The 25,056-nt window shown below is 38.4% G+C and overlaps 1 protein-coding gene across 3 annotated transcripts; it reads left to right on the forward strand.

Moving 5' to 3' along the window:
* The first annotated feature begins 1,677 nt into the window (after positions 1–1,677).
* On the forward strand, positions 1,678–23,554 carry armc2 (armadillo repeat containing 2). Of its 3 annotated transcripts, XM_037537553.1 has the most exons (19): positions 1,700–1,724; positions 2,719–2,769; positions 3,279–3,584; positions 3,885–3,957; positions 4,041–4,209; positions 5,382–5,517; positions 8,172–8,224; positions 8,672–8,779; positions 12,752–12,942; positions 13,169–13,271; positions 13,364–13,620; positions 14,720–14,865; positions 15,948–16,047; positions 16,652–16,949; positions 20,313–20,435; positions 20,517–20,630; positions 21,606–21,738; positions 21,841–21,980; positions 23,144–23,554. In XM_037537553.1, exons 3-19 carry the CDS (start codon positions 3,370–3,372, stop codon positions 23,293–23,295), a joined length of 2,511 nt encoding a protein of 836 aa, XP_037393450.1. In that variant the 5' UTR covers positions 1,700–1,724; positions 2,719–2,769; positions 3,279–3,369; the 3' UTR covers positions 23,296–23,554. The 3 variants fall into 3 exon arrangements, with proteins under 3 accessions (XP_017568472.1, XP_037393450.1, XP_017568471.1); XM_017712983.2 differs by lacking the exon at positions 2,719–2,769 and having other exon boundaries at positions 1,678–1,724; XM_017712982.2 differs by lacking the exon at positions 2,719–2,769 and having other exon boundaries at positions 1,707–1,724; positions 3,191–3,584.
* The last annotated feature ends 1,502 nt before the right edge of the window (positions 23,555–25,056 follow it).

Genomic DNA, 25,056 nt, shown 5'->3' on the forward strand with positions numbered 1-25,056 from the left:
TTACTGCTGCATCAGAGACTGAGGACACTGGACACAAATCTGTGAGAGAGGACCCATGGTAAGAGAGAAAAAAAAACAACCTCAGAGAGTAGTCCCTGACTGGGACTACGTAGACAGGACGTAACACTGCCGCCATTTTGTGTATACCCTGGTTTTAAAAGTGCGTCACAGTTGCAAAAATGGTGGCCCAAATGGGACGATTTGTCTAGACTAAGTCGTACTTTATGCATGCAGGATAAATGTGTTGATTAAAAATAAAAGCAAATCTTTGCAACCTTGAATCACCTTGTTCCTGTGTTGTGAGTTACTGGACTCTGGATAAAGGTCAAAAGGCAATAAATCTGAGACATGCATGAGAAAGAGAATGATGTTGAACATGAAATATTCAAACAACTTCAGATTCTCCCTGTATGTGAACTACCTTCTCTTTTATACACAATTTTTGGGACATAATGTGATGCTTTGGACTGTGAATAGTATTGCAAAGTACTAAATGCAAGTGCAAGTTGGTGAATATGTGTAAATATGAATATGCCCAGCTTTGATCATATTATGTCAAATTTACACATCTAAAAAGATGGTTCTTTAGTAAAGGCAACTGTTCTTTTTTGAACCGTGAGTTCTATATACAGCCATTTCACGCTTAAACTCTGTGCCTAATGAAATTGCTCTTAAGATTGATAGAGAGTGTGCTGTACATGGTTATATATAGACCTTCAGAAGATGGTTCTATATGGCACCAGAAAGTGTTGTTTTATTGTTCTTCCATTGTTAAATTTGACACTGGAACAATATGAGAACCCCAACAATGTTAAAATATGAAATTTAGCTCATTTATTTAAATGTAACACATTTTATTCAACATATCTACTTTGATTATAGTTAAGTACTGGTGATAACTGCTCCTGGCATACCTTCTGTGAGAACTTACTTATGAATGTGTCAACTCACCTAATGTTTCAGGAAGTGCAGTGGTTTCCAAATCCAAATATATCTCCAATACCTTGCAAAAGAACAACATACACTTAAAGGGGAATTATACAGATTTTTCAAAATGTCTATATAATTAAATGGTTATGTGCATAAATTAAATCCTTTGTTCTAGAGAAACTTAATGAGTCACAATTGTTCACAGTAGTGGTGACAGGAACCAGATGTCCACCTCTAAAAGCTTTTACTTATGAAGGTATGTAGCCATTAGATGTATGAGATATTGTTTAATGATAGCATTTTCGCTAACGCTTTGGCCTTAAACGTACTGTATGGAAGGAATACATCAAGGGTGTTCTATGGCAAAAGTCACCAAAGAAAATCCTTTTTTTTTTCTATAATAGCACTATTTAACTGTCACTCAGAAGACACGTGTAATTGAAGTAGTACGTTTACGTTTTTTTTGCCTAGCCTAAACTGTATAATAACGACTTTCAGCTCCACGGGATTTGACTACACACAGAACACATCTAAACTCACCTACATGTGAATTAGTAACCTTGTGGTGTTTCATATTTTGGGTAAAAGTTTCTGTTTACTAGGCATGCCTCCAGCTTTTCGCTTTTAATAAGCTCACAAGAACGGCACGCGCCTCCCCACAGCATCCTGACCATAGAGACGGCGCGCAACCGCGAGCACTGGCGATGACGTAGGGTAGGCAGCGTGTGCACGGCTCAGAGTTGCTAGGTAGTTTCTGAAGACTGCGAAACGAATAGGAACTGCTTACAGTGAAGGTAAATTAACTATTACTAAACGGTACTTTTTCCCGGACAGCAGGAAACTGCCCTTTGGCGCAATTAATTTGATTTCCCATGGAAAAAGCGATGAATAGTTTTTCGAAAAGCTTAGCTAACAGCACCAGTTTGTGAAGCAGCGGACCTGCATGTTTTGTTTGGTCCCCAAAAATACAACTTATCAGAATAACGTGTGTAACCTGCCTAACTACTCATGTTTATTTGAAGTAAAAGGTTTTCTGCGGGTGTTCTGTGGACGTCTGTTACGTAGTTTTCACCCGTATTTCGACTTACTCACTGTTTTGTTGTCCTGTACTTGAATGTCTGCCACCGTTACACATGTTACCATAGTGACCGGGCGCGTGCGAGCAACAAGGTCGCGCGCAGCACAACAAGAATGAGTGGTTCCTTCTTTCAGGTGTCCAGCTTGTGTTGTCTAAATCTTCAGTTTGTCTAAAAATACGTTGTATCACATTGTTTATGTTGCAGATTTGTCTTTTGACATGTAGTTAAAACCTAGACGTAGCAAAACATCACCACCACCATGTTTTAAATATCCTGCAAACAGCAAAATTACGTGTATTGTAATTAATCCTCTTATAGAAGAAGATCAAATAAGCAGTTTAGATCATTTGGCTCAATTTAAAGGGGAACTACAACACTTTTTAAAATTAAAAATGATTCATTAAATCTTTAAGGTGTGAACAAAGTCATTTGTCAGTCAGTGTTTTAATATGAAAAAACGTACGAACAAAATATGTTGCATGATACCTGAGGCATTGTTATATAAATGGGATTTTTGAGAGCTTTGGCCTTTTTTTTCTCATTCAGTACATGTGGGACACTGTGAGGCACAATAGTCCACTTTTTTTCTTCACATTTACCACTAGTTTACCATTATCAACATCAGCATTACATATAAAACACATGCAGACACATGCAGCTTCACTGGTGGTTTTCAGTAGTAAATAAAATGCCCATATTTGCGTTCTAGAAATTACAATCCCTGGTTCCTCTTAACAGCACTGTAACGAAATCCAAGTTGGTAAGTTTCTCTCCAATTCAAACTAGTCTGAATGAGGTTGTTTGCATGCCAGATACTGAATTACAAAGGTTTTTGAAAAACTGGTGGAATCCACATTTTAACTAATTTTATTTGGTTTAATTCTGTGTAGTTCTATAGCTTTGATTAGTATTTAAGGCCTACTCTAAAACATTTTCCAACAAAGGAGCTCACATAATGTTTTAACAACTATAATGGTGATATGGAAAATATATCTTCAAGACCTTCAGTTTTCTTTGACATTACAGGTTTGTCTTGTGAGAGGTAATTTTGTATAGACAAGGTAAAACATTACCACCAGCATTCCATAAATCCCTGCACACCTAAATGAAGTATATTCTTCTAACCAAAACTTGTAACACATAGCATGTTTTATTTATGTGACTGTTTGTGTTGTTTTCAGGTTCAGGAATGGTAGAGTAATCTTAACCTGACACAGCAGATCAGCTGAAACTGCACATTTCCTGTCTCTTCCTTTATTTTCTTATTAGGCATGTAGAGCGGCTTGTCTTCCCTTTTCTTGGTGCGAAGGTGTTTATCTTAGGCCTATCCCTAGAACTAGTTTAGTTATAGAGATCACATATGGCCTCATTGGAACATAAGCGCGACAAGCAAGAGCCCTTCTATGTCAGCCATGGTGCTAAGAGACAGACCAGTGCCGAGATAGTGAAAGAAGCCCAACGCTCTCTCAGGATCCTCAGCACTCAGAGGCCCTTCACCCCACGGGATGAGCTTCGGCAGCTCTTTGGAGACACATCTGTCCGTACACGTGACGGAAGGCCACCATCTTCATTCAGGTTAATGAAGAAAAGCTAAAAGCAGAATATAAACTGTGTTTTTGAAATGTGATTCTCAACTCAAATGTATTGTAATTCCCTTTATATACAAGTATATAAGAGGAATAAAGTACAGCTTTTCTTGGATAACAAGTAATTATTGCACGTTATAATTCAAAATATGATTGCAACACGTTATCACTTACTCACAACAGTCAATACAAATTTACCAATATATCTTGCATTGAATATTAAAATAGTCTGTTTCTTGACTGTAGCAATATAATTTTACAAATCTTTTACTTTCATATACTTCTGCAGTCTTCATGCTCGGAATTTTGAGACTTCTGATTCCAGGCCAAGTTCTGGAACCCGTCTCTCTCCTTTGGAACATGTAAGATCTTTTAAACTGTTTTACATCATTAGTTAAATGTGATTCCATTATGGAACTAAATGTAACCACCCATCATTAACCAGAAGCCCAGGTTGCCTCTTTCCCTGGATGAAGGCTGCAATGAGGGTGGAACAACTGTGCCCAAGCCACCAGTTGACCGTCTGGATAAGACAGGCTCAGGAGGGACCCGGTCCAGGCGTCTCAGAACACGATCACTCACTCGACTACCTCCTATGACCCAGCACTCAAAAGGTATGTGAATGCACCGTGGACGCAAGGGCAAAATAAAGAGATGTATTGTGTCCACCTTGATGCAAGCTTAATATTTAACTTCTGTGTCACTGAGGCCACTCAGTACTCTTCAGATTTGCAGCGTGCTTTTGAGAGGAACACTGTCCACTATATAATGGAGGACAAAAAAATATAAGATGACAAAACCTTGAGTTTAAAGCTAAAGGATGATGGAGAGGTGGAAAAGATGAAAGGCAGAGATAAAATGCTGGAAATGGAGAAACAGAAGAGACAGGACCAAAGAAGACATATTGAGAGTGGACAGACATGAGGAATGATTAGATGAGGTGCAGCGTAGTCTGTTAGTAAGGAACAGGAAATAGAAACCTACAGTTAAAAAGGTGAGGAAAGCGCTAACAGAGATTGAAAGAGATGTAGAGCAAAGGTAAGAGTCCTGCTGAAGGAGAGGTTTGATTGTTGGCAATGGAACAGTACTTTTGTGTCATGCATTTACTTCTCTCTATTCATGTGTCAGTCCATTTCAAAGACAGATTGAAGCCGCTTTTTAGAATAACCTCGTCCCCGTCCTCATCTCCTTGCACTTTAAAAACACTCTGACAGCTGTTTAAGTGTTCCGCTCTGTTGAAAGCCAAAATGAATAGACTCTTTCATGGGTTCTGTTATAAACAAATTTACATCCAAAGCATGAAACAGTACCACCCAGGTTGTGTGCATCTCTGATACAGCCTCACTCACTCTATTCAAAGTGATGAGCAGAAATCTGAAAGACTTTGAAGGTCCTCTATCTTTACTACATCTGTATAGTTTGTTCAGATGTGATGTGCTTAAAATCCCTTATCCGTTAAGTTCAGTCAGGCTTTATCTATACATGGATCATAAAGGTTAATCTTAATGATTGGGTAAATCATCTCAGTCATTCATTTACGGCATTTGGCTGACACTCTTGTCCAGAGCGACTTGCAATTTGATCATTTTTACACAGGTAGGCCAAGGTGGTGTTAGGAGTCTTGCCCAAGGACCCTTATTGGTATAGTGTAGGGTGCTTGCCCTGGTCGGGGATTGAACCCCAGTCAACAGTGTAGAAGGCAAAGGTGTTAACCACTACACTAACCAACCACATTGAACCTCATTCAAGCATGTCTGCATATGATGGTGTATTTGTTTTCCTATAGTACTTCAAACTGAGGATTGTCATAAGCCCCCAAAACTGAGTAAGCAAAGAAGCACAGAACATCTCCAGCATTTTGATCCCATGGGAGCACGAATAGAGGCATTCCCAGAAACTCAAGAGACACCTATGAAACACAGGTACACATGTGATAATCTATTACACTGTCTTCTTCTGTCATTATTTTTCTCGTTGCCTTATAATATGGTCCCAAATTTTGCTACATGTAGATGACAGCAACCTCGAGGCCTGAAACATTGTTAAAATCCCTTAGTGGGTTGATCTCAGCACTGTGACCAAGAACAGCAATAAAACATTTTTATAGACATTCGATCCCTCTGTCAAGACTCCACCTTAGAAAACACACTCTGCAGGAATTGAATTTTTTTATGTGTTTGTTTATGTGCTGGACTAGTAAAAATATTTAAGGACTATGCTGATAGGTCTGGTCTTTGTTAATGAATTTCTTGATTGCAGCAAGTTGATCTGCAGAACCTAAGATTGCTGAGGTCACTGACCTGATCCAGGAAACCACAGATCTGTGATGTGTTGTGTTAGAAGGACTCATTTTCTCCACACCAAAAAGCAAAACAGACATTCCAAAGGCACTGAGTATTTAAAGTACCCTTTTAAGCCCCTACAAAATCATGCAATACATTACATCATTGAACTTATTTTTCACTAAAGTGTTGTAGGTAGTATTGGAAACTGATAAGCTAAACCAGTGGTTTCCCAACTTTTTACAAGCTTGTAACCACTCTGACATTAAACCTCCTGCTGAGTACCCCCACATGCTCCTTACACATATGTATTGCCCTGACATGTATGTAAGACATTTAGCCTTGTTAAATCAAACCCTTTAAAATATCAAACATATTTATGATGCAATGACCAAATGTACTGAAATGTACCCAAAGAAATAAATAATGTTTCAGTCACTTGTAAGGCCCGTAGTACAGGTGTGGTGAACTCTAGAATGCTGGTGAAAGCACAGGGATGGGAAAGAGCAATTAACTTTTTCATTTGTAATAAAAAAAGGCAGCAGCACAAACAGTGGTTAGTATGAGGGCACATACACATGTGAGTCTGTAAAATTAACAACAGATAACAAAGTGTTCATGACCAAGTGCCAGATCACATACAGCACAGTAGCATCAGACAAAGCAGCACAACAAATGTGTCAACAAAATGCTAATTACTTGCTGCTAATCATAGTAGGCTATGAATAACTCACTACTAACCACATCTGTGAAAGTAAAACTAACTAGAATTGAGAGTGTCTATGCCTTAGCAACAGTTAGTAAAGGATACTCGCTTCAATTCACACACACAATGGCACATGATAAACTACTGTTTTAATACTTGTGTCAATAGTTTTGACTGAACATGCCACATACAGAAAGGGTCTCCTTCTCCAACACAGCCTTTTACACAAATGATGAAGAAATAAAGTACAAAATACCCAACTATTTAAGGAGGGGGTTGCTTTGTGCTGGGTGTTATAAATAATAAATAATAAAAATGTAACTCATCACTTATGCATACACACTATGTGCAAATGTATGCAACGCTTCCCAGAAATGAAGACTAAATAAAGCGTAAATGTCAAAATTATTTGGTGTGTGGTAACTTTGTAAGGTGTGTCCTAACTTTGGCTCTTTCAGTCGTATGGTTCTTTGTAGCCAGGACCAGCATAACAAAACTTTTATAGCAAGAGGAAAGTGCAATAGCCAGATTTCTAAATGAGTCAAAGTATGATTTTGACTTCAGACAAACTTTCACATTGATCTAATTCTCTAAGAACACTCCCCAGCACCCAGACACATGCACACGGATGCAATCCCCATCCCTCTGTCTCTCTCTCCCTCGCCCTCTCTGATATAGTTGATAATGGAGCAGTATTAGATTATGAGGGCAGTTTGTGGCTGGCTGGCAGGCTGCTCTGATGACCGCCAGTGCAGCTTCGCTCAAGACTCTCACGATGAGATCACGTCTCAGACCAAAAAAGCCCATCAACAAAGAGGCATTATCAAGTCATTACCAAGGCCAAACACAATCAATGCCCCAAATACGCCCGGCTGTACCATAAAAACGTCTCCGCAACCCATCAGCAGCGCCCACACGGCACATGTCATTTTGTACCTGCAGCATGTCTTAGTGAAAATTGCATTTTAAATGTGAAAAAGAAGTTTCCGTGTAGCAACATTTGGATGAAAGCACTGAAACATTGTTAGCAGCCACAATAACGGATACCTTTATTTTTAAGATAAGACTCACCATGACACTGCATGAACATGAACGCAAGCACACAGACCTGTGGTTTCCTGTCTGTTATATGCACACTTTTACCCTGACCAGCTTGCGCACATTTACGTTGTGCAAACTGTTTGCTCCCAAGTGATTACAGATTATCATTCTGTACTGTTAGAGGGAAAGCTAGAGCCATCTTGGGCTAGATTTAACGTGGAGATGCCAGTTCACTATGGCTCTGAAATATACTTACCAGGGCATTACAACAGGGACACCTTGTGGCAGGCTCTGGAACATAAATTTAATCTATTTAGAGATTAGATTAAAGCGTATGTCTACTAAAACATACATATCAAGTTGTGCTCTCATAGATCTGAAAGGAGTTATGTAGAAAGTTAGTTGTTGTAATATGCTAGCACACTGCATACCTTTCTGTAGACAGATAAGATCTAAGAAAACACTGTGCCATGCTTCAACCTCACTTTTTCCATCTTGCTTTCATTCTGTTTGCAATCTATATGTGTGTTTGTGTGTGCACGATCAGTGGGATACCACGGACCAGCAGAGCTGACCCTCATATGAAGGAAACAAAAACAGGTTTGTTTTTAACATAATTTGTTTTGATGTATCAGCTTCAGCTACACATTATTTTCAGTGCATGAGTCAGAGTCATCAACAGATATACAGATATATTGTGCATTCCTTTGATACAAAGCGGCATCAGTTTGTAGAATCTTTCCTGCTTGTAGACACAGCTTCCTGCATGGCGCCACTAATGCAAATCTTCAGGCACAGAGGTGTCTATATAGAACACGGGCTAATCAAAGGATGTGTAGGTGCAATGTGTTGACCTTTTCATACTGTGTTGAACATCCTGTATTTATATACAAATGATTGAAAGGGTAAGAACCACTGAAATGAAGTGAGTAGGTGTAGTGCACCATAAATGTTCTAACCGATGTTCATGATACGTGTGTGTGTGTGTGTGTGTGTGTGTGTGTGTGTGTGTGTGTGTGTGCTTCTTTCTCTGTTTCACTGATGCAGAAGTGTATGGCCATGAAGACCTGACAGGAAGTCATGCCACAGATGAATCTGCGTTCTGGAACTCTGAGGTACTTCCTGTTCTGCAGGAGTTTGAGACCGTTACACCAGGTGATGATAAAATACACTATGTATACTAGGTTTATTAATGTAAATGTTTGAATTTAACCTCTTCACAGCTAGTTTCCAAAAAACATTGTTTCCTATACCCATCACACTATCTTAAAGTCAACCTAAAATCAAAACTGACCTTTTTTACCCAGTACATGTACAAACCCAATTCCAAAAAGGGAACAGGATGTGAACTGCAAATAAAACCAGAAAGCAAATGTGATTTAATCCACTTTGACGTTTGTTTAAATGAAATCAGGACAAAAACAAGATAGAATTTTTTTATCTGAATGCCATTGTTTTTAGTAAATATAAATGTATTTAAAAGTAATTTTGTTTGGGTATAAAAGAAGTATCCAGGAAAGGTCTTGTGCTTTGTGAGCAGGGTTGGGTCAAAGGTTCACCCTTTTCTCCCAAAAAATTGTCAGCAACACGTACACTGTACCTCAACAAGCATTTGCAAAGATTTTTGATATTTCACCCTCTACATTAGATAAGATTATTAAAAGATTCAGGGATTCTGGAACAATCTCTGTTTGTAAAGGAGAAGGCCGAAAATCACAACAGAATGGCCATGAGCTTCCATCCCTAGGGGTGAAACTACTTTAAAACCAGCATCTTCTGTGATGAATATTAACAGGGCTCAGGAATATCTTCATAAACCATTGTGAGTTGTTTTGTTTGTAAGACAATATTCCTGTTTTCCTATAATCTTTGAATGAAATGTAGTGACTTTAGCACACTTCAAAGACATTTTAATTACATCACCATGCAGTGGGCAGAGAACTATTGTATCAACCAATAATATGTTTTTACCTCCCCCCACCACTGCCCCTTATTACTGAGTCAATATGTTCAGTTAGTTTTGAGATATTCTCTAATATTGCTTTTCATTCAAAAATGTATCACAGTACAGAATGAAAATGCTTTAAGATTTCCAATTCACGGTGAAGTTCTATAATTAGCAATCTTAGTATTGTGACATTTTTAGGACACTGTGCCTTAATGTCACTACCTGCTTTATACAGGGAACAGTATTCACTGTATAAACCAGGTAGTGACATTAAGGCACTCGATTCACTCGAAAGAGGCCCCAAATATTCTGTTGTAACTCCTGTTAGCATGAAGCAATCTGAACCAGAAAAATACACTACATACCTTGACGTATGTGTAATCGATTGCATTACAAGTGATTTACAATTTCTGCCAGACACCTGAAGGGGTACATGGGTATGCACCTGGAAGTTGCAAACAGACGTTAAATGTCGTAACAGCTTTCCAGCGCGTCCCTGGAACACTCCAACACAGGGGCATCCTGGCTTGTTGGAGGTCCATATACTGAGAAGCATGTTGCATGTTGTTTCATTCAGATTGCTTCATCCTAGAGAGAGTTATTACAGAATAATTTGGGCCTTTCAAGTGAATCTCCCTGTACATGCCAACATAACCAATAAGAACTTGCAAAAGTATTATTTTAAGTACAGAATCATGTGCAAAGGTTTGGACACATCTGGTTAACTGAATGTGCTGTTAATTGTCTAAATTTAACATACTGCAGGGAAAAATAAAACATGAAACTTGGTCTGTGCAAAAGTCACGGCACATTTTTTTCTGTTTTTTTTCTGTTTTTCCAATATGTTTATAAAAAAACAGAAATTGTGCACTACAGTAAACAGAACTTGGCATTATTAAGTGTGTTCTCTGTAGATGTGTAATTATTTTCTCTTAGAAAGGGGTGTTATATGTTGTTTGAGATCCAAACTAAGAATCCTGGCTTTAGGAACATATTTCAAAGAGGACAGAGAGTGTGCAACTGCAGAGAGAAAGAAAACATGAGATTTGAATCCACAGGAATGAAAAAAACACATCTGTGTTGGGTTTGGCATAGCCTTGAACTCTCAAAGGGAGTGCAGGAAAAGGAGGAAAGGACCATGAAATAAAATCTAATGGCAGTACATTTTTAAGCACTTTTAAAATTGAATGGAAATTCATTTGAAAAATAAATATCAAATATTTATTGTGCCCAAGTGCCTCTCAGCTCATGCATAATAGAGTACAGAGAGGCGCGACGGCATCATCAGAGAGGGCAACGTTGCAGAATATGCCAGCCTTTTGGAAACAGCCAAGACGAGCATAGAGGAGTAACATTTATTTTACCCAAAATAGCTTTGGAAACCTCAGCTCTACAGCTCTTCCTCTTTCCACTGTATAAAACTGGAAAGAATGTGCATGCTTCACCTGGTGTTTATATTTAGTGTTTGCAGACTCAGGCTCAACTTTAAGGCACAAATAGGTTTGGAAGAACATGCTGCATCAACTTAAATACAACCACTGTTTAAACAATGTTAAAAATCCTCAGGTAGACGAGATACAAGACCTCTTTCAGTATATCGCAGTTTATTCAAGAGACTGAGTGCTATGCGTGTTAGATAGATAGATAGATAGATAGATAGATAGATAGATAGATAGATAGATAGAGCCACAATATGTGGCTCACTAATGAAGACGCATGCTCCACATAGCCACGTGTATATGCTATCTGCTGAAGATTTGCAGAATGTTAACTCTGTCAGTGGGTGTTGACGTGTGGGATAAATGTCAGTGAAATGTCATCAGATCTATTTTGGCCATCAGCCCAAGTTAATTGAAAAGTGATATGCACAGTACTGTGCATAAGTCAGAGACCACCCTTCATTTTTTTACATTTACAGTCAAAACAACCACCAGTTTTTTCCATGTTGGGGGAAAAAAGCAGGAAAACATAAAATTGCACAAATGCCTCAACAACTAAATATAATATCAATGTTTCTCAGTACTTAATGTGCCCACCAGAGTTCAGTTTTTGGCTGCATTTTCTGCTTCTCATGACCCAGATAATCCAAAACACATTCTGTGAAAATGAGGTCTGGGCAGTGGGGTGACCAGCCAATTGTTATAAGAACATAGCAGCTTCTTTGTTGGATTTCCTGATTTTCCTTTTCAGTTTTCTTTTATTTTCCTTTGACATTACCCATACTTATTTAAGTGGATTTTTTAATTGGCTCAAAAATAACAGTAACACTTTGAACGCTATTCTTAAGGCTACATCTGAAAAAACTATACAACATAACATCCAACATAGAACTTCAAAAGGCTTTTTCCAATATATGTGGTCTTTCATAAAGGCTGCTTTTGTCAACTCTGATGTCATGCTGACATAACAAACTGTACATGTAAGTTAACAGTGATGTTTCCTGACATTGTGGCGTAACAAATTTCTGGGTGAAATAACATTATAACAACTGCCGTTATGTATATTACATAATAGTGCTGATGATCTAGCTTAAATCTTATAAATGATAAAATAAAAGGCCCACAGAAAATACTCTCTTTTCTTCAACCAGCCTAACTTGGCAAGCTATGTCATGTTGTTAAATTTATATCACTATGTCAGACAGTGGTCTAAAAAGTCTGTCATTTCACCTCAGAACATGTGATGACACAATATAAAATCAGTGTAAAAAAATCTGTTTTACCTGGAACAGATGTTATGTCAACTTAGAAAACTTGGCGAATTCAACCTTTATGACTAATGGCACTTGTTGGAATAAGTGGAATAAATGTTTTTGTAGATCTATATCAGTTGTCATGAAGGGCCTATGAGGCATCATGCAGCCTTATAAACAACGTCACAAAGTGCTAACAAAATATTTCCTGAAAAATGAATAACTTGTACTTAATTTCTGTTTTGATGAAGGAAGGGTTTCTGACTTTTTCACAGTTCTGCACTGTACATCAACAGTAATGTAGATCAAAAGTTGTTTGTTGCACAGTTATCTGAGTTGTGTTAGTACTGCACAAGACATGATGTCAGAAATACTAATAACACACTTGACATAGCATATCTTTATACAACATATGTATCATATTTCTGTTGCTTCTCTCACACTCTCTCTCTATCTCTCTCTCTCATTCTCACTAATGCACATTTAGGAGGAAGTGTATCAGAGAAGACTGTTCAGCATATGTGTGATGCCTGCACTGCTCTTCATGATGTGCTGGCAGAGAAAGGCATGCTGGGAAGGCGGTTTAAGAAAAGAACCTCCATTCTCCGAGCACTGTTCAGACTCATAGATTTGGGATCAGACCAGCTCAACTTAACTCTGGCCAAACTCATTCTGGCAGTAAGCAGACAATGCACCTTTATTACGCACAGTTATTGTCACTCACATTTTGAAATAGAATTGATGTCTTCTTTATAAATTATGTTTATAGAAGTGTAGCAATCAATCAGTTAGTGAAGATGTGGCAAAGAAATACTTTATGTTTATTGAGCTGGGTTTAAGGGAGGGATTTGCTTAGTCATATGCTTAGTCATAGTTACTCTGCTCTTATCTTCTGTAATTTCAGCTCAGTATCAGTGGCAACAACTTGCTTAACATTTGCAAGCTCATCTTCAAAATCAGCCGGAGTCCCAGTAATGACGTCCTGTTCCAGAACAACTCCATTATAGGTGCTACTCTGTTTCTTTGTGACTCACTCACTCTCTGACCAGTCATTATCTGTCTTACACAATCAAACCATTGTGTGATGTTTGTGTGTCAGATTCTCTCCTCTTGCTGCTGCAGTGTGAGGATGTGTATAGCAGTGGAGAGACTTTGTTGTACAGCATGGGCTCCCTGAAGCTCCTCTCAGGAAACTGCGCCCTCTCCAGGATGCTGCTTGCTAAAGATTTCATCAGAGTCTTGCTGCAGCTTGCTCAGAGGCTCATCCAGTCGACTGGCCCTAATGCTCCATCTGATACTGATCACATTGTAGCAGGATCTGGACAACATGTTATAGCAGGACACATACTAGTGCAGGTGGGCAGTTCATAATGCTTTATATGCAATATGACACACATGCACTTATGCACACATACATGCCTAAAGGTAATATTATTTACCACTTTTATATATGTTAAAACTCCAATCCAGACTCACCATGCACATGCATTTTTTTGTTGTAGTGACTTTTGAATAGTGACGACACCCTTGCCAAAAAGTACAGTGGGTATCTTTACTCTGTTACCTAATAGTAGACATTTAGCAAGTCTGGTATTGTTTCGGTGGTTGCTTACTGCTCTCATTGCTATAAGTGACAGAATTCTAATGACTTCTAATTCTAAAAAACAATATGTTGTCTTCCCTTTATGCAACTTATAGCAAGCCGTTCTTGCTGACACAGACATAGGTTTGTATTGTAAACATCATATGCTCCCTTTGCCTCCATTAGAGGTTTTGGCAGTCAGGGAACAAGCTGTGTATGAACTCCACCCAGTCATTTCTAAGAATCTTGCACTCTGAGCAAAACTGGACAAAATGCAAACCCTTTGGAAGGGCGGGATTGCTCAGGGTGGATTGTTTTATGCACATTTCCTTAAGTGTTGTTTTTGCTTTTGTCTGGAAAGTTTCCTTTTTTCTTTTATACTTATATTGTGCTTTAGAGCTTGGTTCTGGCTCACAGCTTTGGACAAAGCTGACCAAGCTTGGTCTATAGGAGCAGGGAGCATAAACTATGAAATCTGCCTAAATAAACTTCCTGAGGTTGGCACGCATGGTTTGTCAAACAGCAATGCCTCTCATTAACTTGTGGGCAGGCGGAAATGAGGGTATTTTGAGAGTGGAGAGTGCCAGGCCAGACGGACATTAGCAGACCCAGACAACTCTTAATCAGTGGTCCAAGCCCTTGGTAGAGAGATTTATGAGGGTACTTTGAAACCTTCCATTCTTTCGCCTTGATTATAAGAGGGGAAGTGTTTGCATCCACCTGTATCCTTGAGGCAGTGCTCAAGCTGTGACTAGTTTTTGAACCACTTTCACACACATGCATAATGCACTCATATTTACACTTGTTTCATGCTTTATTTTAAGCAGATTGTTTGACCTTCTTTGATGACTTTGACCTATCTCCCCTTTTTAGCTGACAGCAGCTCTAAGAAACATGGCCGACCTGTCTGAGTCACGTTCTGACTTCTTGTTCAACGGTGTCTTCTCTACACTCTGTACAGTTATGGATCACCACCAGGATGACCCGGATATCTGTCTTAATGTGGCCAGGATATTTAGGTGAGAGCCATCTTTGGCCTGGCATTTCTCAGAGATGCTATAATGATCATGTGCAAAAATAAACACTCTTTTAATTGTGCTTAAGCTCAAAGGCCTTTTTGATACCTAATCAAACCTGCATGTTGTGTAAAATTGCATAAATTGCTCCACCTGCATTGAGATGAGCTGAATCAAAATATTGGAACTCTACAATAAATCAACGCACTTATAATCTCTATGAAACATCCTTCTATTAAGTTTTATGTGTATAAATAAGTGAACATTTATACATTCTTTCAAATATTCTCAAAGGATTAAAGTAAAGGTAAGGCAGAGGTTCCAGCTCTATTAGTGGCTACGCAGTTCTCGTTCAAACTTATTTCTTTACGCCTAACGGAGATAAATACTGAGATAAAAACACCTCTCTTGTCCCATTTAGAAAGCTTTAGATCTCTCTAAATCTGCTTATGAAGTCACCTGCCTTTCTTTCCTAGATGAGTGAAAATGGATTTTATGCTGTGCAGAGAGAACAATTGTGTTGTCATCACAAAAGCTAGAAAAACTATATTAAAAATTAGATTAAATGCATTAGGTAAGCTAAATATCTGTGAAATCTAGGTCTTCACATCATCCTATATATATTACAACTAGTTAAATTTGTCAGTTTCCTTCTCCTAGGTTTCTTGGTAAAACTATATTGCAAGTAATCTGAGACTAAAAATGTTCAACTTTACACTTTATACTTAAAGTAAGCCATCATAAGTCTACATACCACATCAGGCATTTCAGTACAGTAAAGCCTTGTAAATACCATCTCAATATCCTTGAAGTAAAACAATGTAAAAAGAGGCTCCTTCTCCAAACAAATAAAAAAGCCCTGTCACACAGTAATCACAATAACTAGGTCAGTGACTCTTATGCTTATTCTGTGCTGTAAATGAGACTTTGAAAAGTGCTTAAAATGAACAAAACGATCTTACAGTGCTTTGTAAGTCAAGTTATCTTATCAAAGAGAAAAATAAGATGTATTGCCTTGATATGAGATGGTTTCACAGGCTGAGTCACAGGATCTGGTTTGTGTATGTTTTGTGTCCTGTCTTCAGCAAGCTGTCCTCCTATGCTGGGTGCTGTTATGCACTAGCTGAGATGCCGTGCTGCTACAGGCTATTTTTAGACCTGTTGAGCAAACACAGCAGGAAACAGGTGAGTCCAGTCCAAACATATGTAAATTGAACATATATGCACACATACATACTCAGCTTTGCTCTGTAAATGTATTTCAAAAGAGCAGCAGTGAATGAAGATGTATGTGCATATTTGTCTTTATTTTAGTAAGATTAGATGCTGTTTTCCTTCCTCAAGTTAATGAGATCATGTTCTGTTAAAATATCATAAAAAAAAGGATAGGTCTAGTGTACACATACTGTGGTTAAGCCCTCATATGGGAACATACTGTCCATTTGACTTCCTTATTGCAAAGAGCACACTGTTCTCTCTGTCTCCCTCTAAGTAAAGACGAAGCTGTTTATATAAGGTCAGCATAGGCAATTGAATCCACTCATATGACCACTGAATATATATGGTGAAATGTCAGGTGAGTTGTTTGGTGGGTTTCATTAGGGCTGAGGTCAATATGGTTCAATGCTGTAGCCATCAGTTTGCAATGAATTAGGGATCTTGACATCTTGTGAAACCATGTGATTTTCCGACCTTCTCAGTTACCCCTTTGACTACACCATATAAGCGTACAAATACACACCCACTCTTTCTGACCTCCCCCTCTGCTTCTCATCTCTGTCCTCTGCAGGATCTGGTGGTACGTCTCTTGTTCACTTTAGGAAATCTAGCTGCCAGGAGCAATGAGGCCAGAGAAAACATGTATAAGGAGGAGGGGGCGGTCGACATTCTGTTAGGTCTTTTCCAGAGCTACAAGCCAGCAGCTGTGGCACCTAAAAGTCTTCAGGACATCTGGGGCCCTCAGCATGAAAATGAGGATCTCTTGGTGAAGCTTATAAGGGTCTTGGCCAACCTGTCCATTCACCCTACTATAGGCATAGCACTGGCATCTAATGCACTGTGTGTGCAGCTACTGCTGGAGGTGATGGGTAAGCAATACAAATTTTTCCCCCACACCAAGCACATATTCATATTGTATACTGGTATTGTGTTTGCGTGACTGAGGTAGATAAATGCATGTTTGTAACCCTGCACAGTGCACTGATATCCTGTCCCATCTACAGAAATTACTGGTATACAAAGACACACAAGCCATGTATAGTACTTCTGATAAGAAGAAGTGGTTGACAATAAAAGTGTCATTTCCCAGAGCCTGTTTTGATAAACACATCCCTGCTGTTCCTTTCATATTTCTGAGAGATGAAGAAGAAACGTTTTTGTGGTTTTTAGGTTTAGACCGAAAGCCACTTTCAGTCCTGCGTGGGAGTTTTTGTGCTGGCTGGGGAAAGGTGAAGAGGTGGTGATCATTTCCTGTTCAGAAAGAAAGAACAATAATTTTTTATGAGCAGTTTTAGTTCATATTACTTTTTCTGTTTGTCTCTAGTGATTTAAATTCCCACATAGGAATTGGGCAGCTACATGACTGACCTTGAATTTAGTAGAAGTGATTCGTAGAGATGGAAACAAGGCCAAGTAGAAGGAAATATTACAAGAAATAGTGTTATGAGACACAATAAAATAAATGCCCCTGCATGCATTAATGCTCAATGTTAATTACAAACCTCAGGTCCAAATGGTTGAGACATTATGTGAAATGTTAATAAAAACAGAAAGAAGTAAATACTGTTTGATCTATATTAGATTGAAAACAATATACAAATATGATATTTGATGTTGTTATATGATATTTACCTAATGTTATAACTTTGTAAATATACACTCATTCTAAATTTGATGGCTGCAGCACAAATTCAAAAATGTTTGGACAGGAGCATGTTTAACCTTGTTCACACCATATTCTTATAACAACACTTAGTAATTGTTTGAGGACTGAAGGCACCAAATTATGTAGTTTTTAAAGTGGAATTTTTTTCTATTCTTACATTATAGAAGTCTTTAGCTGCAGAACCATGCAGGTCTTCAGTATGATATTTTGTGTTTCTTCACACATTTAAATGGGTCTGGACTGTAGGCGACCTACTTTAGTGCATGCAGTCTCTGATTATGCAGCCATGCTATTGTAGCACGTGCAAAATGTGACTTGGCGTTGTCATGATGTGGACATCTCTGAAAAAGACGTTATCTAGAAATCAGCATATGTTGTACACATCTTTCAAAATGTGTACACATCTTTCAGCATTTATGGTGACCTCACTGTGCATAACACTGTGTGTTTCCCATGCCATGGGCACTAATATACCCATTACATGGCTTTTGAATTTTACACTGGTTATGATTCTGATAGTGTTTTTCTTGTTTGGCCTATAGAATATGTCCATTATTTTCACGAACAATCTGAAAGGTTGACTTGATGGACTATAGTACGCATGCATCCATCAGTCCATTTCAGATGAGCTCAAGCTTCTGCTGTGCATAATACAGTCTTAACTTACATACGCAGAAGCATGCCAATTTTAAGTGCAATCTTAGGAATTGAAGGTCACCTGCATTTATTTGTGGTTTTTGGCCTTTGGCATTTGATGGTGATATGCACTGTAGAGGGTAAAATATGTAATCCTTACAGTCAATTGTTAAAGTTGTTCTTAAGTTTTTTTTTTCTTTTTTACAAAGAGGCAAGCCATGACTTAAAGGACTAGGATTTTCTGGATGTTCCCAGCATTATTCCTTCACCTTAAGATTTTTTTGAACAGTTAACAATCTTACTAGTCTTAAATTCACCTGTCTCAACTGTTTGGGAACGTGTTGCTGGCATACATTTCAGAGTAAGCACGTATTTGCAAAAACAATTATGCTTATATGGTAAAATATTAAATACCTTGTTTTTGTTTAAATTCAGGTCATGGATTTGCAAATCACTGCTTTCTGTTTGTATTTGCATTTCACATACTGTATAAACTTTTTTGGAATTGGGGTATGTTGTATAGTAGTTGCTGGAGATGGAAACCAAGTAATGTTAGGAAATTGCCTTATGAGAAGCAGCAAAATAAAGGTCTGTGCAAAGACATAACCCAGTCACTACACTGAATTAACATGAATAAAGTGACAGAGTTCTGTGCATTAGCTTACACGCACAAGAAGTAAATAAAAAAACATAATGCGCAGTAGAGAGACAGTGAGATAAAGTGACAATTCTCACACATCTGGTCTAAGTAAAAATGACTTCCTGTTTTGATGACAATAAGAAAGACCGAAAACGAGACGGAAAAACAAAGCGAGAGCAACAGAAATAGCAAGAAATGTTCTCTGCACTATACAGGCCTTCTGAAAGTCAGACGCACTTGCAGGGTGACACCAAAACTGACAGTGCAAACCGCAACTCTTTGTTTAAACAGGATCCCACAGTGCTTTTGCATGCATCGTCATATTCCTGTTCACTGAATATCAGATTTATGAGTTACAATAACATGCTTACCAAAAGTTTCCGGATCACCTGAGGAGGAAGAAGATCTGGAACCGCAACCAACAGATGTTACCAAATTAGTCAACTGTTAATGTTAATGCGCTGTTTTGACATCTTCAGCTATTTTAATCAATATCATGAAATTTCTCTGCATTTTTTATTTGATTTCTTTTACCCTCTTCTTCAATGGTCAGGAACCCCATAGGGAACACCACAGAGCAGGCATTATTCGTGTGGTGGATCATTCTCAGCACTGCAGAGACGCTGACATGGTGGTGGCATGTTAGGCACTTTTACCCTGTTGGTCAACCTTGTAGATGTAAAGTCAGAGACAGTAAATCATTTGTTGTTGCGCAGTTTATGATAAGCCCTATTCAAGCTGGACTAGTTTTAGTTAGAAAGGCACACTTCTGAACAATAACAAAAAAGTAACAAAGATGTTTTGATTTGGTTTTGTTATTGCATTACTGTGATGCAATATCTACCTTGTTAAAACTACACACATGGCATATTCATAATGGATTGAAATCACAGATCTCATCTGTAACCCGGCAGGGACACTGAGGTGTTTAAAAATTCTTAAGGTGTCTGATCCACTCATAACAGCGCAACACATGCTAACACACCACCAACACGTCATTGTCACTGCAGTGCTGAGAATGATCCACCACCCAATAATACCAACTCTGTGGTGGTCCTGTGAGGGTCATGACCACTTATAAAAAGGGTGAAAGGGGGCTAATAAAGTATGCAGAGAAACAGATGAACTACAGTCTGTAATTGTAGAACTAGGAAGTGCACCTATACTATATGTGGAGCTGATAAAATGGACAATAAATGTAGATCCAAGGAGCTGTACTTAATAAAGTGGACGGTCGTATATCCTGAGTTTCTTGTTAAATGACTTACTGATCTCCTTTTTGTGCCTCAGAGGTCAGATCAGTGGAGGAAAGCACAGAGCTGATAGTGAATGCCTCAGCCACAATCAACAATTTGTCATACTACCAAGAAGAGAGCTCTGTGGTCCGTGCCCAGCATACACACATCTCTCAACGTAAGAGAAAAGAAATGAGATGACTGTGTGAAAATTATGCTTGTGTTATGTCTACTAATCCTTTTCTATCTTTGCATACAGTGTTGGTGAGGTTGTTGTTAAGTTCTAATATGGATGCTGTGTTAGAGGCCACCCGTGTGTTTGGTAACCTCTCTCAGATCAAAGATGTGCGGCTCTTCATCATCAAGAACAAAGGTGCGTTTCACAGACCGTTAACACTTTCCAAAAAGGTTAGAAGACTGGTCATTCATTTATTTATTTGTTTGTTTGTTTGTTTGTTTCCAACTCAAAAGAGCAGAAAACACAAAAGAATTTAAGCATAGTTTGTTTTTTTTTCCTTATTACATATAGGCACAAAAACACATTGCTTAAAAATGTTGTGTTAGGAAACAAAATGTCAAACTAAATAGCATTTATTTTATATACACCATTCCAAGACCATTCAAAAAGAAACTGTTTCAGATTTTTATTCTGCTGACTGCTGTTGTTTGAACAAACCTTGTGCAGGCTTCTGCAGGTTTGCATCCAAAATACCTTTGTACACTTCTGAGTTTATTATCCCATCAATGTACATGAGCTCACCAATAGTCCCAGACTTTGACGTTTCCATGTCTGTGCTTAATCTGGTTGGAATACTTTCTCCACACAAAGTCTACCATCAGTTTGACATTGTGCTAGACGTATTTTAGATAGGATTTTGTTGAGTAGCGCATGAACCTAAAGAACTTCATAAAAACTACAACAAGTAAGATTTGGGGATTTGGAGACCTCTCTGGTAGAAATGTATAATCACACACAATGTGTGGAAGAACATTTTCTAATGCTGGTTGTGCTTTAAAACCCTTCCCTGAGCAGTTGAGTTTGCGTTTGTGATGTTGACACAAAGAAATATGACGTTGTCCAAAAAAACACCTCTGACTTTTTTAAATTGTTATTTCTGGCTTTACAGGGAGATTTGCAGCAGCGCACATAGATTATGTTTTATCATGTTTTTTTCCTGACTCAGTAAAGCTAATTATTTCAACTTTAACAAAAAAATTCCATAGTGCAGCTTTTTAAATGATGGTTAGAGTGTTCAAATACTTTTTGGAATCACTGTATATTGTACGTATGGTGCAAATGTATCACCTGTATAAAAAGACAAACATGTTTATACCCCTTGTGTTTTAGTGCACCAGTTTGTGGTGACCCTATTGGACTCCAAGAACCCTGATGTGTGTTTCTCAGCATGCGGAGTCCTCATGAACCTCTCTGTGGATTCAGAGAACAGAGCCATGCTGAGAAAAGAGGGAGCTATACACAAGTAACACTATTTAGCACAGCAGCAGAATTTAATTTGTGCAAATTTACTGTATCTCCTTTACTTTCTCTCAATTTCCTCTCTCTTTTATTTCTATCTGTGCAGGTTAATTGACTGTCTGCGGGACTTTGGGCCTCAGGACTGGCAGTTGGCTGGTCTAGTGTGTCAAACTCTCTGGAACTGCATTGAAGATGGGGAGGCACAGTACATGCTAGAGCTGCTGGAAATACTCTGTCTTTATTCAGGTACACATATATATGCACAGCATGCTGAAGAACAGAATTGTGCACTGTTGGATCTGCTGTCTTTGCATTTCAGGCCAATCTGTGAACAGATTGGACAGCTATAGGGAATATTACTTCTGAACCTGCACCAAGACTAATTTGGTGAGACTGAATTTGAACAGCTAATCCCTACATAAAAGACCAGCAAATACAGAATTTCTAAAAGACAGTTAAATCTGTCTTTAATGTTCTAACCTGACACTACCTTCATTTCAAATGCATTTATATCATCTGCCAATCATTCACCAATTACAAAGGTACGAACTTGCTTGAGTAATCTGGATATTTTATGTAGTTAAACAGCTTCAAGTGGAATGTCCTTTTGGTCTTCTCATATTGCTTCTTATAGTAATCATGTCTTTACATTTTGCCTATAATCAGATAGATATTTCTTGAAATTCACACTTTGTACCATAAAACTAATTTTATTCATCACCTCCAGTGACTTTTTTTCTTTGTTACTCATTAAGCGCAAATGCAGTGGCAGTGAAGACAGCTCTGCTTCTTACTATTCTAAATTTTTTAATTTCTACATATTTTTAAAAAATGTGTCACTTTACTGACATGATTAGTTGTTCATCATAAACATTATGCTGTCGTGTGCAAATGCATGAAGATTAACCATAGCTTGAGTAATTACATCTGGGTTGATGAAAGTTGTTAACCGTCTTCATAAAACAAGTTAATGGTGATTTCATTTGTCAGGAACTCCATGTTGAACTTTCTTTGTGAGACAGGCCCCTTGTCTGTTTTGAACAACATAAAATTGTATTAAATGAATTGTGTTTGCAACGATTAAATAGACTTTCCAGTGACTGTTATAACTACCTCCTCAATCTGTGACAATCCCGCCTCTGGGGTTCATTGTAATGTTTGCAGTTTCGGTTGAATTGTTCATGAATGTTAGGTGCTGGAAATGAAGTTCATGTTTCCATTAGTAGCAGAGATGTGTAGGTTGCTTGTGTAAAAAAGCATCAATCTGGCTCAAGTACTTTTAATTTTTTTATGAAAAACCAAAAAGCTATTCAGATGTATCTTCCAGAGCTTGTGTTTGACATTGTGTTTGACTAGATCTGACTTCTTGAAAGGGATGTGAATTATTCCCTGATGTCTCCTGCTTACAGACCAGAAATGTTTGCGGTGGCCCTCCAGTGATGACGTCAAAGAGTACCTAGAGTCATGCTGGGAGCTAGACTTTTTACCTGTTGCTCAGAAGCTGAAGAAACGTATACAAAGCCATGTGACCTTACTGGAACCAATCAGTGAGGCCTCCTGATCAACCATTCACTACATTTGAAGTGTGTAGTGTGTGCCTCCAAGTGTGTGACAGATCAATTAATTTTTCAGGGTATTTACTGACTGCATTTAAATGTTTCCAATGTTTTGTATCTGTCAACGCAAATGAAACATTTTAAACATCAACTAAAAAGAATTCAAGGAAACCTTTTAATATGTTCCTGATGTGTAGCATAAAGAAGGAACACTGAGTGAGGACACTGTGAATGTCTCTGGACTATAAAATGAATGAAGTGTGATGTTCTCTTTATTTTCAATTATTATAAGTTATAAGGCGATTGCACAAGTTAATAACCTCAAAGATGCATCTCATTCAAATGCTGGGTGATGTAGTGCTTATGCCAGGTAAGGCTAAAGTGTAGGGAAAAGTTAACAGGATATTAAGATAATAAAAGTTATGACAAATAAAACAAAAATTAAATATTTAAGGCTCTGCGCTAAACCTAGGTCAGTGTTCAAATTTAAGCAAATTTGTGACACCATTTCAAGGTGTTTGCACAGAAATGTCAGATATTTTTACCCCTTACAGTCATAAGCAGAAGGTTGTAAAAAAAATTAAATATTAAATATGTCCTGTGCAAAAGTTATGCACATATTTTGTTAATTTTTTTTTCCTGTATACATTCAGCAAATAAACAGAAACTGGGCACTGAAATAGGAGGAAAAAAAGTCTTAAGTTTTAAGTTTGTTCCCTGTAATGAATATATAACTTACACTATATTGCCAAAAGTATTCACTCACCCATCCAGATCATTGAATTCATGTGCTGAAATCACTTCCATGGCCACGGGTGTATAAAACTAAGCACCTGGGCCTGCAGACTGCTTCTACAAACATTTATGAAAGAATGGCTCGCTCTCAGGAGCTCAGTGAATTCCAGCATGGTATCATGATAGGATGCCACCTGTGCAACAAGTGCAGTCGTGAAATTTCTTCGCTACTAAATATTCCACAGTCAACTTTCAGTGGTATAAGTACAAAGTGGAAGCGATTGGGAACGACAGCAACTCAGCCATGAAGTGGTAGGCCATGTAAAATGACAGAACGGGGTCAGCACAGAGGTCGCCAACTTTTTGCAGAGTCAATCACTACAGACCTCCCAACCTCATGTGGCCTTCAGATTAGCTCAAGAACAGTGCTTACAGAGCTTCATGGAATGGGTTTCCATAGCTGAGCTTACATTACCAAGCGCATTGAAGAGCAATGCAAAGCGTTGAATGCAGTGGTGTAAAGCGCCGCCACTGGACTCTAGAGCAGGGGAGACATGTTCTCTGGAGTGACAAATGGACAAGTCTGGGTTTGGCAGTTACCAGGAGAACGGTACTTGTCTGACTGCATTGTGCAAAGTTTGGTGGAGGGGGATCATGGTGTGGGGTTGTTTTTCAGGAGTTGGGCTCGGCCCCTTAGTTCCAGTGACTAGAATTCTTATTGCTTCAGCAGACCAAGAGATTTTGGATTATTTCATGCTCTCAACTTCCTTCCTATTCCAACATGACTGCACACCAGTGCACAAAGCAAGGTCCATAAAGACATGGATGAGCGAGTTTGGTGTAGAGGAACTTGACTGGCCTGCACAGAGTCTTGACCTCCACCCAACAGAACACCTTTGGGACGAATTAAAGTGGAGACTGTGACCCAGGCCTTCTTGTGCAACATCAGTGTCTGACCTCACAAATGCACTTCTGGAAGAATGGTCATAAATTCCCAAAAACACACTCCTAACCCTTGTGGAAAGCCTTCA

The sequence above is a fragment of the Pygocentrus nattereri genome, chromosome 4 (genome assembly GCF_015220715.1).
Source record: "Pygocentrus nattereri isolate fPygNat1 chromosome 4, fPygNat1.pri, whole genome shotgun sequence".
NCBI lineage: Eukaryota > Metazoa > Chordata > Actinopteri > Characiformes > Serrasalmidae > Pygocentrus > Pygocentrus nattereri.